The sequence below is a fragment of the Pungitius pungitius genome, chromosome 1 (assembly GCF_949316345.1).
Source record: "Pungitius pungitius chromosome 1, fPunPun2.1, whole genome shotgun sequence".
Classification (NCBI taxonomy): Eukaryota; Metazoa; Chordata; class Actinopteri; order Perciformes; family Gasterosteidae; genus Pungitius; species Pungitius pungitius.
This window is the reverse complement of record NC_084900.1, coordinates 12,683,333-12,702,596: the sequence shown is the minus strand read 5'-3', so window position 1 is coordinate 12,702,596 and position 19,264 is coordinate 12,683,333. Positions and strand designations below refer to the sequence as shown.

The 19,264-nt window shown below is 40.4% G+C and overlaps 1 protein-coding gene across 2 annotated transcripts; it reads left to right on the top strand.

Moving 5' to 3' along the window:
- Positions 1 to 2,569: 2,569 nt before the first annotated feature.
- On the top strand, positions 2,570 to 18,257 carry aco1 (aconitase 1, soluble). Of its 2 annotated transcripts, XM_037478646.2 has the most exons (22): positions 2,570 to 2,613; positions 3,031 to 3,094; positions 4,413 to 4,551; positions 4,647 to 4,815; positions 5,370 to 5,507; positions 5,626 to 5,695; positions 5,793 to 5,976; positions 6,180 to 6,319; positions 6,506 to 6,677; positions 6,756 to 6,856; positions 7,108 to 7,224; positions 7,929 to 8,088; positions 8,194 to 8,329; positions 9,383 to 9,467; positions 9,655 to 9,811; positions 10,316 to 10,440; positions 10,533 to 10,637; positions 11,416 to 11,558; positions 11,785 to 11,932; positions 12,029 to 12,151; positions 15,098 to 15,283; positions 15,356 to 18,257. In XM_037478646.2, exons 3-22 carry the CDS (start codon positions 4,443 to 4,445, stop codon positions 15,464 to 15,466), a joined length of 2,679 nt encoding a protein of 892 aa, XP_037334543.2. In that variant the 5' UTR covers positions 2,570 to 2,613; positions 3,031 to 3,094; positions 4,413 to 4,442; the 3' UTR covers positions 15,467 to 18,257. The 2 variants fall into 2 exon arrangements, with proteins under 2 accessions (XP_037334543.2, XP_062418065.1); XM_062562081.1 differs by lacking the exons at positions 2,570 to 2,613; positions 3,031 to 3,094 and adding an exon at positions 2,893 to 3,029.
- The last annotated feature ends 1,007 nt before the right edge of the window (positions 18,258 to 19,264 follow it).

Genomic DNA, 19,264 nt, shown 5'->3' with positions numbered 1-19,264 from the left:
GCCCAACTCCCGGTGAACCTACCAGCCCTTCTGTCCTGTTGTTATCCTGCCTGCTATTCTGGAGCTTTAATAAAAGGTCAAAGAGCCCTGGAGTCGTGTGTAGTGCATTTGGGTGCACACAGACCATTGCACATAACATCTGCTGGGCCCTCTATTATGCTTGTAAACCTCACCACGTTTTTCTTGACTAAAGACATTTTATGTCTGATCCATGGGCCGATAACAACGACCCCCTGCTAGGATCTAGACCCCACCTTGCCATTAATGGACTGTGTCATATGACTAAGACCCCAGTTGATATATTTCAGGCTGAGAGAACTTGTTTTGGTTATTTTAAATTTAAATGAAAACAGTTAAGCCATGTACTTTCAGCTCAAAGTAATAATGCAATCTCAAGGCAGAGGAGATTCCATCAATACTGTCAATAAAAAACCCAACAGCAAACACATTTTGTTGGAGCTGTTTAGTTATTTATTAAATATTTTTTAATTTCTTGGGTTGACATAGCATTAAGATTAGGTCAGGGCCTGGGTCAGGGGCTGTATTGGGGGAGGGGCAGGACAGCACTGAGTTAAGCCTAGTTAATGCTTCTGCCCCTTGGCTCTTGCATCATGCAAGCCCCTTGCAGGCCTTTTCAGCCCTTCTTGCATGCTTGCGTGTATCGACCAATTTTTCTAGGCTTGTGTCAAAAGCAACGCAAGCTCACGCAGCCCGCAAGGCAGGGATTGGTCTGCTTCCTACATCCTTTCTGACAGTCTCACAATTGCGTTTTCATAGCCTAATTCCACAATAATTAAAACGAAGATCAGATTGAAGCCTTTTGTTGGAAGAAATCTGTAAATGTGGCTTATACACTTATACAACCCATCATTTGCGGACTACAAGGATGGCCACAGATGGCCTCCAATTCATGGACGCAGATCTTTGCAAATGTCGGTTTGCCGTTTGAGACGTGTACAAAGTTGTGGAGAAAAATACGTGACAAATATGTCCGCAGAAAAAAGACAATGGAAAAAAGCTGTGGCGATGCAGGGCTCAAAAAAGTAAATAAACAAACCAACAACTTCCACACACAAAGACGTCACACTCTAGGTCATCTTCGACTGAGATGTATGTTCCTGTTCATGTGCTTTTTACATTTTTTTTCTATACAGCAGATGTTTTGACAATGCAGGAAATGACGCTGTGACCATATAAGGCTAAATATGGAAACTGAGGGATTACAGTAAGCAGTAAGATAAATCACTCTCTGACACAGTGCTCCTAGCACAGAATGCAACAGAGGGGCGATCACAGTGAAAACCTCTCATGCAACAACCATCCAGGATGAACCAGCTCAAACAAGTATTCAAGGGCATGAGGAGATTATAAAGACTGTCAGATTCGGACAGCAGACAGAGTCTTGAAGGGAAGAGAGTCTCCAGGTGCACCTGCGGGGTATTGCTCAATGTATCTTTTTCTCTTCTGAATAAATGTTAACTTTTTAACTTGATTGATTGACGTGTCGAAATCCTCTCATCAAACAACTCGCAGGGATTGAAGATCCCAAAACGACAAAAAATGTTACTCCACCTATTGTTCTGGCTGTGAATTGCTTTGCAACACGCGCAAGCCATTTTGAACCATGAATTGAAACGAGTCCGTCGACACAACTCCGCAAGGCAGACATAGAAGCATGCGCAGGACGCAGGTAATGTTATCACTAAGAGCAGTAGTAGTCTGGCATATATATATATATATTAGGGCTGTCAAAAATAGCGCGTTAACGGCGTTAATTAGCTGTTTGTTGTTAATTACGTCAATTCTTTTGACGCATTTCACGCATGCGCAGTGTGACAAATTATTCAGGTCCGGAAAGAACCTCTTCTTCTAGGGAATGCACTTCATCCTATACAACACATTACTGCCACCTGCAGGCATATGTCAGGCCGTCAGGTTCAGCAAGTCGTTTGCGCCAGAGAAATAAAAAAAAAAAAAATTTTTAATCATTTGACACCCCTAATATATATATATAAACAGTTGAATATAATGCTCACGTATGACGTGCTGTCAAACTCTAGAATTACAGTTGCGTAATTGCACTGCTGCCATTAAGGTAAAAACCATGACACATTTGACTGGCTCATTGACATGAGTGCGTGCCCGGCCGTTTCAAGTTAGCACTGTGGATGTCTCCATCACCTAACTCAGGTGCATCATACCTGAAAAGGGATTTTACATGTATGGACATGGTAAAGGAACGTTACAGTGAACTGGACAGGCTGTATTGAAAGAAATTAAGCTATTACCGGAGGTAGTGTTGGTGATAGTATCAATGTTTGAGTGTAATCAATTAATCGAAAATGATTAATAACTTTTGCCTCACCTTCCCTACATGATGCCACTGACTAAGCTAACACATCAATGTAGTAAGTAATGGGGGTGTTACGCCGAAATCGGTGACCCACCAGGAACTGTGACCGCAGAGGGCGCTGTTTCACATCGTCTGCTCGCGCGTGCTAGACAATGGAGGGCGAAGAAGAGCGCCAACGCAAACTACGTAAAGGTTTGACTCATTTATTCAGTAGTTATAGTGGGGTCACACATTCTGACGGCTGCTACTTGTCAGATATGGTGACCTCTGAGGTACTGGCTCTGTGAAGACTCCAAATAAGAAAATATGTGTCCAGAGTAAATAATATTTTGAAGTTTGACTCATTTATTAATTCGTTCTTTCTTTTCTTAACACTACAATATGATGCTTTCATCCGTGGTCGTAATGTATTAACGTTTTAACGTATTAACGTTTACGCCGTTTGCGTAGGCGCTCTTCTTCGCCCTCCATTGTCTAGCATGCACGAGCAGACGATGTGAAACAGCGCCCTCTGCGGTCACAGTTTCTGATGGGTCACAGATTTCGGTGTAACCCCTGTTACCCAGACCTGTAGTAGCGGTAATGCGCCTGCAAGGTGATTCGCCAACAGCCGATAAACACCAAAGAAGAAGCGGATGTTCTCCAGCTGCTTGATGCGAAAGGCGTTTTGTGGGAGGTCAGCTTGCTTGACAGTTTTTAACACGGTTTTGATTTGTTATATCACCTCTGCTGCTCACAAAAGTAAGTCCTTAAAATCAGACAGCAATAGACTATTTGTCTTTTTAACCGTTTATTTGGCCTTAATCGTTAGAGAGAATACAGAGTAACGTTGTAGAAATCCTAGCTAGCTATCTAGCTAAGGCGTAAGCTAACGTTAGCTAACTTGAGCTGTCACATTTAAAACCTTAACTGATTTAGCGTTACAACATGTCATGCTGACAATATATTGCGAAATATCCATTAGCAATGCTCTTAAGACGGTTGCTTTTATTTCAACAAACTAAGCGGTTGTTAACTTAATAGAGTAACCAAGTACCTTTATCAAACTTAGGTCAGAGGGCCAAGTGAAGTTAGCTAAAATGATTAGAAGTGAAATACAGATAAACAATCCACGTTAATTCATAAGATAAAACCCCTAACGTAATGGCAGTCCTAATTGGATAATATAATCATCCTGTGGTGTACTGTCTTCGTTTACAATAGGTCTGGTTTGTTTACACTATGTACTATGCCTTTTACTATGTGTTTTAACACATTAAACATGTTTTGCTGCATAACTCTTTTGTAAGTTGCAAAATAAGTGGACATTGTCACGTTGAATGAGCATAGCCTAAACAGAAATAGTCTCAAACTTTTAGTTCCAGCTTGATTTGAGGAACTATGTGGTCATAGAATTACCTTAACACAATGACAAATCTGAACAGACGTTCAATTTTACATATTTAGGTTTGAACCCCAAATAGGAGGCATCATCAAATAATTTACAAATACAGTTTAAAAAAAAAAACTCCATTCCTTATTGTCACAATCGTGTCGTTCTCTGGGTGTGTTGCATCAAAGAGTAATGTGAGTGTCATAAAATTGACTTTGCAGCAGACCTTGCCTTCTTCAACTAACCAATATGGATATTCTGGATGTGAAAGTTCAGTCAAGTCTCTTATCAGTTCCCATCTCTCACACAGATAACAACCCAACCCAACAACAAGGAAAATACTTTTATTACATCCTATTCTGTAATTTCTAGCTCAGTTTGTTATTTTTCAACAAGTAGAGCTTGTCGAACACTCGGTTGCACATTTCATTTTTTATTAAGATTCATCCATTCAAAAGTTGAATTTGATTGCTCAAGATATTTAGGATGTTATGTAATGTTTGTAAAACATTTAACAGAGGTTCACTGACCCTCTGGCTAATCCATTTCCACAACAAACGTAGAAACAGCTACGCTACATTGCATTTTACCATTGTTATGCTCTGTAACAAGGTGTTTCATTCTGATTTGATCTGGTCTTCACATTAGCAGAAAAGCACAAACAGCCTTATGTTTATTTTATTCCAGCCTGAGGTTTGCACTGACGCACAGCACAGAATGTCTGCAGCTGTGAGAAATCCTTATCAACATATAGTTGAGCCTCTGGACCTCAATGACCCGAAGCAGCAGTTTTACAATCTTTCCAAACTTGGGGATCCCAGATATGGTAACAACAATTCTCTACTCGATGCAGATATCAAACCTGTTGTCAGTGTAATTGAACGATATTCTGGAAAAGTTCTCTGTCCATCTGTTCTTTAGCCCGCCTGCCGTTCTCAATACGGGTCCTTCTGGAGTCTGCTGTCAGGAACTGTGATGAGTTTCTGGTGAAGCGCTCAGATGTGGAAAGCATCCTCAACTGGAAGCAGACCCAAACTCAAACTGTGGAGGTGCCATTCAGACCTGCTCGCGTCATCCTTCAGGACTTCACGTATGTGGACAATATTTATTTGCTTTAGAATATCAGGGAGTAACTTCAAAGGTGTTTAGCATTGGATTGGTTCTACACCGTTGCGCATGGAGTGCATCTGTGAAATCCCGTTGGCCTTGGAGTCTACAAATTAATAATGGAAAGCCTGCGTTACAATGTTGAAGCTTGAGCATGAAGGACATGGTTGTTACAAACGGGACGGGGGAGCTGGCTCATTACCTTTTTAAAGGAACAGGCACTCAAAACTGGTCACTCTGTGAAGGGCTGTTTTAGACAGGGTAAAACCGGTGCTGTTTTAAATGATCCCTGTAGCATTTTGACCAAAGTATGTTAGACGTTTCATTAAGACCCCAAGGAACCATATCAACTTGCGGTAAAATGTGCATACGATGGGTCCTTTAAATTGACTTGTAAATGAATGCTTTGCTATTTGTTAAAAGCCAAATCCTTTCATGTAATGATTTTGACATGTAATTTATATTAGTTCACTCAAACACTCCATACATCTGTTCCTGGCCCGGTTTGCCAACCCCTGCTGTAAACTCTTCTTGTAGTGGTGTCCCTGCTGTGGTGGACTTTGCTGCCATGCGGGATGCGGTGATGAAACTCGGTGGTGACCCAGAAAAGATTAATCCTGTTTGCCCCGCTGACCTCGTCATCGATCACTCCATCCAGGTGGACTTTAACAGGAAGTAAGAACTCTCTCTCCACGTGGCTTCAACACTCCGATTTGAACATCTCAGTTAGTGGTGGCTTTACCACTATACTCTTTTTCTACATCATGAACACACTGGCTCTTTTTTTCTTTAGGTCTGACAGCCTTCACAAAAACCAAGACTTGGAATTTGATCGCAACCGAGAGAGATTTCAGTTCTTAAAGGTGCAAAAAATGAACAAACCCAGTGTAAGGTGTGCGTGTCAGGATAAGATTATTATGTTGGGATTTTTGTTAACTATTAAACATGTTCTACTCTTAGTGGGGCTCAAATGCATTTAAGAACATGCGCATCATCCCTCCTGGTTCGGGGATTGTTCACCAAGTGAATCTGGAGTACCTGGCCAGAGTGGTCTTTAACCAGGATGGGTTCTTCTACCCAGATAGCCTGGTGGGCACCGACTCCCACACAACCATGATCGATGGACTGGGAGTGCTGGGCTGGGGTGAGACACTGCCTTGTCTTTGTCTGCTTCCCAACTGTACACACATCTAGTAGTGGTTGATTTTTGGTGGAGATGCCTGTTCTCATTTATTCATGCAGTTCAATGGATGAATTTGTAGCTAAAGATAGCGTGAGAGGAAACCAAAGCTGCCAAAGTTAATCTCATTATAAAGTTCCTAATAAAATCCGTCATCAAACCCTCAGGTGTGGGTGGGATTGAGGCAGAGGCCGTAATGCTCGGTCAGCCAATAAGCATGGTGCTGCCTGAGGTGGTGGGGTACAAGCTGTCTGGGAAACCAGACAAGTTCATCACCTCCACAGATATTGTCCTCACCATTACCAAGGTAATCACTGTCTTTTTATTTTATTTTTTACACGCTTGAACCATATATCAATGAAATATTCAACATACGGTAATATACAACCAGTGTGCAGAGTTGTGTTTTGGTTCTCTGCAGCATTTACAAGATGTTTACAGCTCTTGTGGTCATCATTATAATGTGACATAGTCCCCTCCCTTGTACTCACAGCACCTCCGTCAGGTGGGTGTCGTGGGGAAGTTTGTGGAGTTCTTTGGCCCAGGCGTTGCTCAGCTGTCCATCGCTGACAGAGCCACCATTGCCAACATGTGTCCGGAGTACGGAGCCACAGCAGCCTTTTTTCCCGTGGATGACGTCTGCATCCAGTACCTGAAGCAGACCGGTAATTGTGGAGCTCGGACTTCTGATTCATGACAAGAAACCGTTTCCAAGGTGTCTCTGCAATTTTATGTTTATTCAGGGCGAGAAGCAGAAAAACAGGCGTACATCACTAAGTACCTGAAAGCAGTGGCCATGTTCAGAGACTACACGGATGTCGCTCAGGATCCAGATTTCACTACGGTCAGTCTCAAAAGGTTCACTAACAGTGGCTTTTTAAAAGGAAAACTAGAGCAATGCTGCAAGAAGTCATACTGTGATGCCAAATTCCCCAAAATTAGGATAAGACGAAAAAAGAAATGACTTGGTTAAACCTGTATCTGCCAACATTTTGGCTTATGTTGATGCAGAACAATATGAATAGCCAAAGGATGACATGGACTTATAGCAATACGCAGTGAGCCATAGTACACAGTGATTCCTCTCTCTCTCAGGTGGTGGAGCTGGATCTGACTACAGTTGTCCCGTGCTGCAGTGGCCCCAAAAGACCTCAAGACAGAATTGCTGTGTCTGACATGAAAACAGACTTTGAAGCCTGTCTAGGAGCAAAGGTAGGTACAGCTACGCTCTCGCACATCATGAAGAATCAAGGATTTGGGGCTTAATATACACAAATAAATTCTGCTAACCAGCCAGTGTGACAAATAAAGAAGCCAACAAGAAATGATGTATTTAACAATAATTAAGAAAGGAAAATGTGAATGTGGTAGCGCTTGTCCGAAGGGCTGGTGATTAAATCTTTCTACTATTTGATACGGACTGTAGTTTTAAGGATAAAACGCAAACCACTATCAAATTTATGGAAGTAAATCTGTGACATCGGATTTTGAAAGAAAAAGGTGATTGAATTTCTAGCACTGAATAATGGGGATTTAACTCTTCTTTAATTCAATCACGTTTTTCTTTCTAAACCCGATGACACTGATTTACTTCCATACAAATTGCTGTTTAGTCTTGTAATCTTGCTTTCTATAGTTCCAAAGGAAATCCAAACATTACATTTTTAGACTTTGATGCCTTCTGGGTAAACAATATTAAATTCTTGACTTTTGGCTGTCAAAACGTCTCTTGATCTTTGTACAAAGTGATGTAAAAATTCCTCTAAGTATTGTGAAAAGTGTAAGTTGGCTGTTGCAATAATAAGAATACATTTCTTAAGTTTAAAAAAAATTCAAACACCGCTCTGCTGTTGCTGTCGATGCCTTTTTCGATTCCCCAGAGGAACTCTTTTCATGTTACTTTGGGACATTTTCAGCAAGGTTTTAAGGGATTCCAGATGGCCCAAACGAGTCACAACACTGTGGTCCCCTTCCACTTTAACGGAAACGAGTATTCATTGAGCCACGGCTCCATAGTCATCGCTGCCATCACTAGTTGCACCAACACAAGCAACCCATCTGTCATGCTTGGAGCAGGTGGGTGTGCAGTACTCTTATTCGGATTTCTGGAATTGCATGTGGGTGTAATAACTCCTGATTCTTATTTAGCATAGTCACTAAATATATATTCTCTTCTTTCAGGGCTACTTGCAAAAAAAGCAATAGAGTGTGGCTTAAGCGTGAAGCCATACATAAAGACCAGCCTGTCACCTGGCAGTGGAGTGGTCACCTCCTACCTAAAGGAGAGCGGAGTTATGGACTACCTCTGTCAGCTGGGGTGAGCTGTTCAAAGTCTCTATTCAGTCAGCTAATGTATGGAGGATCCTAAACATGTTGAAACAGTTTATCACGAGCTACCCCCCATAGGGTCCAAAATGGAGCAAAATCCAACCTCCAAAAGAAATATTGTGTTATCCGAAGTGAGTAGAACTTCCATATGTACAGATATCGCGTATAATACACTTCCGGCTCTTACAAAGGGGAAACACACTAAGTATACTGTAAACTGTTAACAGTTAATATATTGTTCATAGCTTGAAGTTAAAGTTTGATGTTGTAGCTGGATGTTCTAGGACCAGACATAAACATGTCCTAAAGATTTGGTGAGGACAGGCCTTAGACTTATGAAGTTATAGGTCATTCCTTTTTAGGCCACACCCATTACAATCTTCATTGGTTCATAACTTTAATGGAAAATGAGATATCAACATTATTTCAATTTGATGGCATTGAGCCAAAGATCATTTTGCTGAAGATTTCATAAGAATTAGACCAAGCGTCTGGGAGGAGTTCGCAAAAACGTGTTTTTCACAAAATTCAAAATGGCGGAAAAATTCGGTAGACGCATTTGCATGGTTGACTTTTTTTGTAGAGCACATCCAAGAGCACCTGTGTGCAAAGGTTCAAGTAAATCGGTAAAAGTAACCATTTCCACAGAGGGAGCATTTTCAGGGGGCGCTAAAGAGCACTTTTTTCATCCTGCGACCCCAAGAATATAGTGTTTTTCACAAAATTCAAAATGACGTTTTTTAAGTTTTTGAATATGATAAAGGCGCCAAAAGTGCGATTTGAAGTGGCAAAAATATAATAAGAATTCTTCGAAACTCAATAGGACTTCTCCCGACTGTCAGTCTGCTCAGGCCCTAAAAATGTTTTTAAAGTTGCTAATTGGAATTTTTTTTGGTTTTTTTTACCGGTTTAGGCAACGTTTAGGCACTGGTGTCTGTTTAGCACCGGTATCGGTGCTCAACCGAAACTCAAACGATACCCATCCCTACATAGAAAATAATGTACTTAACTAGTAAATAATCCTTTTTGTCTCTCCTGTTAGCTTTGAGGTTGTTGGCTACGGCTGTATGACCTGTATAGGAAACAGTGGGCCTCTCCCAGTGCCGGTCGTGGATGCCATAACACAGGTACAAAGAGGATGTTTCCACATCCCTACCGTAGAGCTTTACAAACACTTATTAGCTTAATTTATTTCGATTCATCCTCTTTCTCATTTACTTTTTTTGATCTTATTTTACCAACAGTAGCTCAACATTAATACTTTATGAAAATGAAATTAATTGAAGGTTTTTTCTACCATGTGGTACTCCTCAGGGAGATCTGGTTGCTGCAGGGATCCTTTCAGGGAATCGAAACTTTGAAGGCAGAGTCCACCCCAACACCAGAGCCAACTACCTGGCGTCTCCTCCGCTTGTCATCGCCTACGCAATTGCCGGCACCGTGAAGATAGACTTTGAGAACGAACCCATTGGTGATTTACATTGTTTTATTACCCATGCGCTACATTTTATTATGTCTATCTATTTAGATCCGTAAATAAATAGAGGTAGAGAGAATTGTTCCCCTAAGCCCCGAAACCATGCCTGTAAACGTTTGAATAATCCCTTCAGTCTGGAGCACCCGACAAACAGGTGGTACACGGTTTCTGGCAGTAGACAGAAAGGACACTTGTATTTATTTTTTTCTTCTTTTCTTAAACGCGTGTCCGGCTGATGTAACAAATAACGGGATCCAGATTACTCTCCTTGGTGATTTTATTGACTTAAATTTCACACTTTAGAGCAGGGGTGTCAAACTCGTATCTAACCTACACAAATAACACGGACAGTTCAATATAATTACATCTATGGTTTGAATACACGTATTTTGCCACATACTGGTGGAGATTATGTCTAAATGATAATGTCTGATTTGAAATATTTTTGCATTCATATTTGTTTTCACATTTTTTATGCTGTCCTTTTGTCTTCTGTAGCCGTTAACTGTGAAGGCAGAGCGATTTTCCTAAGAGATATCTGGCCCACACGGGAGGAGATCCAGGCTGTGGAGAGGACGTTTGTCATCCCATCTATGTTCAAAGAAGTCTATGAGAAGATTGATGTAGTGTAACCTTTATTCTGTTAACCGAGCATTGCTTCAGTATAATGTAGACGTGTGATTGAAATAAATGGTATTGTGCTTTGTTCCTGCAGAAAGTAAATGAACGCTGGAACGCTCTAGATGCTCCCTCAGACATGCTGTATACCTGGGATCCTAAATCAACCTATATCAAGTCCCCACCGTTCTTCGATGGTTTGGTAAATAAACAAATTGAAACATCTTCCCGAAATCACACACTTCACTTAATCTACAAGAAATGTTGTTTTCCTTTAATGTGCTCATAATGAATGAGAGCATTACATACTTTAAATCTAGTTTCAATGTTGATGTTTGGAAATGTGGTGTGCATGTGTACACACCACATTTCCATTTACTGTTGCCCAAACCAGACAGGAAGAAGATTTCCGGTAACAAATACGGAAGTTGTGAAATAAACAGCAGTAGCTCTACTAGTTAAAGTAGCAGTACCAACAGCAGTGTTTTATTTAATATGAGGAAATGACAGAAACAAAGTTGCACACTTTGTTATGCAGGTCTTCAACTAAAATATGAAGAGGTCTAGTGAAATTAAATAGAGGAATAGAGTTGTATCAACATTTGCATGTACTAAATACACAAATAAACAGAAAAAGTATTGTAGCGTACCGGGCTGTTCTTGTTATTCCCAAAAGCAGCCAAATCGGTAATTTAATTCCTGTCCTGTTGATGGTGATTTTTGACGAAAATGGATTCAGGATATCCGGCGGGATGAAGGACTAAACTTTAGCATTAAAAAGGGGAACACTCGTCTATCTATGGCAGCACTTGTGTCTGCAGCAGACACTACCTCAGATGTTTTAGGCCAGCTGGTTATCAAATCCATTTTAGGTTTTTGGGGAAAAGGTCTATTCAGACTACATTTTTCCTCATTTTGGTGGATACGAATTATTTTGGCCATGGCTCCACTGTGTGTTGTGTTATTTGCTCTTTATTCAGACCAAGAAGTTGGAGCCACCCAAGTCCATCCATGACGCCTACGTGTTGCTGAACCTAGGAGACTCGGTCACCACTGACCACATTTCTCCTGCAGGAAACATTGCCAGGAACAGTTCTGCAGCACGCTATCTCACCAACAGAGGGTGAGCCCCCACAAGCAGTCTGGCATTTCTCTCTTTGAGTCTGAGAATCTGCAGTAATTGATAGACTATTTTATTTGGGTTGAAACGCTACAGTAGGTTTGACTGTAATCATCTGTACAGGACAGATTTTTCTAGTTTCGAACGGCTTTTTATTTCCTACCTGTCATCAGTTGTAATTGTGCCTGTTCGTAGAAGATTCGGATTCAGCTTGTTTCTGCTTTGGCAGTCTGAGCCCTCGGGACTACAACTCGTATGGCTCACGCCGAGGTAACGACGCCGTCATGGCCAGAGGGACGTTTGCCAACATCCGCCTCTTTAATAAGTTCATCAACAAGCAGGCGCCACAAACCATACACCTGCCAACCGGAGAGACGGTTAACATACAAAATCTCTGTTTAACCTCTAACAATTATGTAGCTGCTGTTATTACATTTGTACTAACACCTGAATATTTGGCCCCATACGTCCAGCTGGATGTGTTTGATGCTGCAGAGAGATACCAGCAGGCCGGGATCCCTCTGATGATTCTAGCAGGGAAGGAGTACGGCTCGGGCAGCTCCAGAGACTGGGCTGCAAAGGGCCCCTTTCTGCTGGTGAGGATCAAGTCTTTGTAGCCTGGGAAAGAAAAAACATAGTTGTAAATGTCTCTATAGCACCCCCGATTCCCAATTTACTTGAAATTTGGCACACTCATGGACAAGATGGTTTAACTCGACCATACTTTTATCTAATCTGCTCCATATTTTTCATATAGCATTAACTTCTCACCCTGTAGACCTCTATATGATCATTTGGTGGCAACAGGAAGTGAATGTTTTTAATTTTACACCCTGCTCCTCAAAGGTTAATCTGATCCCTCTGAAAAGTTTTTAGCAGAGGGTTAAGACCTTGATAATGCTTCACTGTGAATATTATAAGAATCCAATAATCGGTGGCTAGAGGGAGCATCGGCAAAGAACAACTAAACCGTTCTTCTTCTTCTTCTTTCCAATTTACACATGTTTGATGAGACTCGGCCTGAAGAGATGTAAAAGTGAATAAAATTCATAGCGGCACCTACTGGTGACAGTCAAATTTTCTAGTATCCAGTAAACAATGAAGGTGGCATTTTCGAGAAGCTTTACTTTCTAGAATTGTACATCAGAATGTCCTGGTTATCACAGAGTCACACCTTGGGGAAGTGTACTCTGCCTGAAGTGAAATTATCATGTAACTATTGATAGTTTCCTTTTGAATCTAATCTGAAATTGACCAGAAGTAGTCTTGTGAAAGACTACTCATATATGGTATTTTAAGACGCTTTAATTTTGGAATGGTATATCAGAATGTCCTGGTTATCCCTGAGTGACACCTTGGGGATCTGTACTCTCTGCTTGAAGCCTCAAATGTTCTTAGAGAGTTAAGACCTTGATGATGGTTCACTGTGAATATTATAAGAATCCGATAAACGGCAGCGAGTGGGAGCATCGGCAAAGTCGATCCTTCGCCAAGAACAAATGAACTGTTCCATCTCCTCCACATGATCGGATCCTTTCCAATTTACACATGTTTGATGGGACTCTGGGCCTGAAGAGATATAAAGTGGAATCAAAGTCATAGCACCACTTACTGGTGACAGGAAGTCAAGTTTCCGTTGTTGTTTATTGTATCCAGTAAACAACAAAGGTGCTTTTGAGGTAGTAAACATGCTCAACTTGTAACAACGTGGCACACAGATTTAGAGTCAAAGATGTAGTTATCGGATATAATTTTAATGATTTAAACTGGTAATTTGGCTCAATAGCGCCCTCTACAAATATTAATTTAAGCAGCCCCAGTGCATGTTTGATTTGTTTTGTGTGATATAAATATCAGGACTAGTGAATACTTGAGGCCTTTGCCCATATTTCTTATGTCATGAAATCCTTATCCCGTAGACATGCATATCATTTTTAATTCTAGTCATAGCGCCACCTTCTGGCAACAGGAAGTTACATGTTTCTTTTTTTATACCCCGATCCTCAGAATTTTATCAGATTCCTGTCAAATGTTGTCAGAAAAGACCTAAGACCTTAATAATGTTAAAGATTAAGTTTGCAAAGCGGCATTCTTGGTGACGACTGATTCTTGGCTGCATTTCCAGTTGTCCAGCCAGTGCCCCGACATGCTGTGTAGCGAAGACCTGTAAATTGATGCTTGCAGCTTTCATTTTTATTATTACTCAATGAAAAATAATAAAAGAGCAGAGCCAACAGCGCAGCCAGCAGATGTTGTGAGTCACATGGCGCAGGCAGATAAGTCTGTTTGCCCTTAGTCGTCCGTGTGGAAGCATTTCACACTAAATAAACAAAACCAAAAAAGTGTCAATGGCAAAATATGTAAAGTCAACGTAACATGTCACAGGAGCACCACGTTGTCCCATTTTGAAGCGAGGAACGTAACAAGCCTCCAGCAGCTCTTCTGTTGCTGCTGTTTAATCGTTACCCAGCTGATCAAGCTAGCGTTGGCTCGTTAATAACAGCTGTTTACAAGACTAAAGACACTTTTTTTATTGACTTGCCTTTTTTGGACCATTCATTTTAAAATTTGTTGTCATGTATGTATTTGGTTAACAAATATATTTGTATGGGTTGCACTTGCTGCATTTTAGATGTGGTGTATACATTTACTTGCACTACAATGATGGTAATTTAATGAATAAGCTTCATGTGACTGTGGGTATGTCTGACTGTGTGTGTCGGTGAGTGTAGTGTAGAGAACAAGTTCTGACGTTAAAACAAATCCTATTAAGCTGGCTAACCGTTAGCTTCAAGTAGCACTGTAAGCGTTAGTCACCCAGACGCATTTCCTGTAGATGTTGGTGAAATTCAAACAAGCTGTCTTTCTACGGATGCTATTTTGTACTGAACAAAACGGCTTTTGCTGGTCCGGCATTAGTAACCTTTCAACCACACGTTACATAGTTGTTACATCTGCCATGGTTGATGCGGAGGAAAAACACTGGCGGAAAGTTCAACTGGTTTCAAGGCGATAAGCCATCCCCCTCTGTTGCGCCCAGTGTAAAGGACGCGATTCATGCGAATTAAGGTGGCGCAGCACTAGGGTTCCAAGACTCAGCCTTGGTTTTATGCTATAGTGGGACCACATAACAGCTTCACACACTCGGCATTCCTTCAACCAACCAAGGTAGTCACCTAAAATGATTTTCAACTAAGTAAAGAGAAACAACAGTCCAGCATTACATGTCATTTAGCTGACGCTTAAATCCAAAGCGACTTACAATAAGTGCATTTTAACCGTATCGATACGAGTAACAAGAAAGTGCAAATAAACTAAACGCGTCCCACCAGTTGAGAACCACTGGTTTAACGAACATTTTTCGTTATAGTTTTCGTCCACGAAATTAACACTGGCTCCATGTGTCCAAACTTTTGACTGAAATTACAAGTAATTAAAGTAAAAGCAATTGTCATGGGATTGTGAAAGTATACAACTGTGGAAGAAAGCAGGTGTAACATGTTTCAAACGGTCAGGCATTTACTCTATGCTTTTGCTTGTAGGGTATTAAGGCAGTGTTGGCCGAGAGCTATGAGCGAATCCACCGCAGTAACCTGGTTGGGATGGGAGTGATTCCTCTGGAGTATCTGGCAGGAGACACGGCGGACAGCCTGGGATTGAGTGGCCGAGAACGCTACACCATCATAATGCCCGAGCAACTCACGCCCCGGATGATCGTGGATGTTAAGGTCCGTCAGACACTTTCCTCACAGTTTTTCCTGTTAAGGTGATTTATCGCACTGTTGTCTCTGCCCTCACAGCTGGACACGGGGAAAACATTCCAAGCCAGGATGAGATTTGACACCGATGTGGAGCTGGCGTATTTCCACCACGGCGGCATCCTTAACTACATGATCCGCAAGATGTCCTAAAACTAACACGCCAGTCATTTTCTAATTGTCAGCCATGGTCCAACATGTGAGTTCAGGTTTTGGTTGACACATGAATAGCGTTCCAAAATAACTAATTAGATAGTTAATTAAAGATGATTTAAAACCGAAAACACAACAATGCTATGGCAACTTCACATCAACCAGATGAAAATATTTTGTTGCGTTGCCACAAAGTTTCACTGTGATCATGCAGGGAGATAATTGATTTCTTTCAAATGTGCCTTTTTTTATTGTGTCTGTTCACATTCCTGCCAATGGATGTTCTTTATTGCACTGATCAATAGGTGACAGTAATGAGCTAAGATTTGCCGCAATGCGCCAACAGTGGTAGACAAAGCTTCACATAAAATTCACATAAACCCATTTTTGGCAATCCTTTTCAAATGAATTACAATTTTTCCATTGTTTTGCAACAATAAGCTTAATCATGATACAAAATCAAAATGAAATTTTGCATCTATTACATCCATTCTGTCAACATTATTTCTTAAAACAGGACGTCACATAGGACACTATACAATGCTAATCGCTTCTACCCTTCTCTCTGGTTGATCAGCCATAAACTTCTGCAAAGTCCAAAGTTAGGGTTGGTCTTCACATCTTGGGGAGATTAAATCAAACGGACAAGAAAAGAAATGTGATTTGGGACTTGGCTGAGAAGGAACTTCTTTATAGACTTCAAGTCTCACACTTGCTGTTAGTGTGCCAATTGTTAAGTTTTGCCGTTGTGTCTGGCTATCTACGCCTGATGTGAACAAAGCAGCTAAAAAAAAACATGACATACGCTAGCCAGTCAAAAGTTTGGACAAATTTTTGTCATTTAATTTAATGAGGATGTGTGTCCAAACTTTTGAATGGTACTATACTTATAAACCAAGTAGATTGAAGTTGGTAGACAGCTCTAGAAGAGCTACAGCCTGGACCATGTAGTTCTCCAGCTAAACATAGCGTAGTGAAGTACTGTCCTAAATCCATGGTTCAACATGTGCTTCAGCTGTTTTTAGATCGTCGGCACATTTATCATTCATTTTTGCCGGTCTGAAATTACTGTGAAGAACTGCCTGAATAACTTTCTTTATTGTATCTTCTTGCCCTTTCATTCTTCAACACTAATCAGTTTTATTTGGAAGACTGACCAAACCCATACACTGAATGCATTAAAAAAAATATTACTGAAAAACAGAATAAAATGTATTTATTTTCCGGTTATTTCCATCAACATTCTCAGTTTTTAGTTCTATTTTACTTTTCTACAATTTTACTTCTTTATAGACCGGTCCTTCAAGTCAAATTTTTGAACACAACAGCCAACTTTGTTCGCAATAGACTTTTGTGGCTTACCCTTGTGGAGTGTGTCAATGGCAGTCTTCTGGACAACTGTCAAGTCAGCAGATTGTGCGGCCTGAGAGACCATTAGAAGGCTCAGGAAACCCTCCTTGGCTGATTAGAGTGTGACACGATGAGTCTACAATATTCAACTTGTTCACATCGAATTTTTCTTATTTCTCTGTGTGTGTGTTTGTGTGTGTAAATAAGTTTCAGTTTTACATTGAATTACTGAAATAACCTTTCAATGATATTATAATTCATTTAGCTGCACCTGTACATAGATCTAAATTCAGTTTTGAATTTGCCTCAAAAAGTTTAAACGACTTAGAATCAGAATACATGGTGTACTACTTTATAACTAAATGCAACAGCTCCAAGAATATTAATTCACAAAATGTAAACAATAGTGTCCTAATTTTAAAAATCAGCTTCATTTTCCTGAAACAAGACTACAATTTTACAGGCACCTGCATGATGATGCCACTAAAATGGGAGCGGAGGAACTTTGTGTCATCCTTCTGCACCCACCTTCTTCATTCATTCTCAATCCCTCTGGACCAGGGGTGGGCATTGTACGGCCCGTGGGCCACATCCGACTCTTTGGCCCGTGTGAGGTTGATTAGAAATTACAAAGTAAATATTTTTTTCTAATTTTACCTGATGGAATTTTACCTAAAGGTGCAGTGCTTTTGTTTTGAAGTGTTTCGTTCACGTAATGACGCAACACGTCCATTGAATACGCGTGCATGATTGATGATTGCGTAAGTTTACGCACAGTCACAACTCACAACACACTCAAAATTGTTTGCTCATGCTATAAAAAGAAAGGTAGACATCGAATGCAGGGTTTTCAACAAAAAATGGACTGCTAAGTATTTATTTACTGAAGTCGAAGATAAAGCCGTGTGTTTAGTTTGCAGAAAGCATATCGCTATATTTAAGGATTTCAATTTGAATCGGCATTACGAGAAGCAAGTAGAGAACAAAGGCTTGACCGATGCTGAAAAGGCAAGTCATACGTAACTGAGCAAAGAGAGCGAGGGGGGTGGGGATATTACCAACTCACCCATTTTAGAATCACATTCTGTTAACTTGTTAGAATGTCTTTTTTTGCACTCTTACTAAATTCTACAAGGCAAATAAATTAAGTTAAAACTTTTTCCTTGGCCCCATTTGCCTTTGTAAGAAAATGTTCTATTTTGTCTTTATTATTTTGTCAGAATGCACCCGAATGCTTCGTTTGTATGTGGAAAAAAAAGCTTTATTTAGCCCCCCCTACAATAAAATTCACCAGCCGCCACTGGGTTGTAGTAATGTTTAAAATGTTTTATTGGATGATCTGCACTAAAATCATCTATCTCTTTTTTTAGGGCCTGAGCCGACTGAATATTGTCAAGTTCATTTGTAAAGTTGTTCCTTCAATTAAAAACAACTAGATTGAGATATATCTTCCCTCGTCTTTTTTAACTAGAATCCCGCACCCCCCCACCCCAGCTGTTAAAAAAGTAACTCAGTACATTTTTAATGAGCAACTTTTTATTTTTTTGAGTACCTTTTTAGACTGGTAACTTTACTTGTACTTCAGTAAAATTTTACTTAAGTAACAGTACTTTTACTTGAGTACAACATTTTTTTACTCTTTCCACCTCTGGGTAAGGGTTTGCCTAAGAGTTTGTTGAACCTCCTACTTGAAAAGGACCCCCAGTAGGTTTAACAAACAGTTGGGTTGCAACACCGTTACTCAGCAGGAATATAACGGAAGCGCGGTTAGATCGGCACGGCAGTATGTACCTCCTACAGTGTTTACCTCCTTCAGTACTCAGCATTTCTCCATAGTTGTGAGTGTTAAAGACAGAAACGCAAAAAGAGCAGCGATATATAGTTGGGACACTGCGTTGAATTGACTCATCGCACGCAATGCACGCGAAGGTGGAACGGACACTGACAGATCATGCCTTCAAAATAAAAGGACTATAAATATACTGACAAAATAAACAGTAAGAAATATAAATAATACTATCAAAATGTGGTGTTACATTTTCTCCAACTGCATCATTATTGTATCATCTAGAGCTTTCAAGCTATGGTTTTCACTTCTTTGGAAATGGCCGTTTTGCCTGTGTAAATAACTCATTTAAGTTTGTTCTGGGAGTAGACCCTAGATAATTATTTTCATCCCATTCTGTATGTACGGCATAGAACAAATTAAGCTTTCTGAAATTGGTTTTCCTATGAATATCCAATTTCAATTGTATTCCTTGATTCAGAGGAACTTCTCCTAACATTAGCCATTCAAGGTATATTATATAAGTCTAATATTTTGCAAATCATACATGTTCGTTAAGTTAATTCATGGTGAGCCTATGGTTTATCAATCTACTTACTCATCACATTACTGAAAAATGTCTGCATAATTGACGTTATGTCCCAAAAGCATTGCTGAATAAC

What these genes read in the sequence shown, in the direction of transcription:
- aco1 (XM_037478646.2), top strand. Translation starts at nt 4,443, where the DNA reads ATGTCTGCAGCTGTGAGAAATCCTTATCAACATATAGTTGAGCCTCTG. An exon ending in GACTACCTCTGTCAGCTGGG is followed by an intron (nt 8,330 to 9,382) that starts GTGAGCTGTTCA and finishes CTCTCCTGTTAG; the next exon opens with CTTTGAGGTTGTTGGCTACG. An exon ending in CACCGTTCTTCGATGGTTTG is followed by an intron (nt 10,638 to 11,415) that starts GTAAATAAACAA and finishes CTCTTTATTCAG; the next exon opens with ACCAAGAAGTTGGAGCCACC.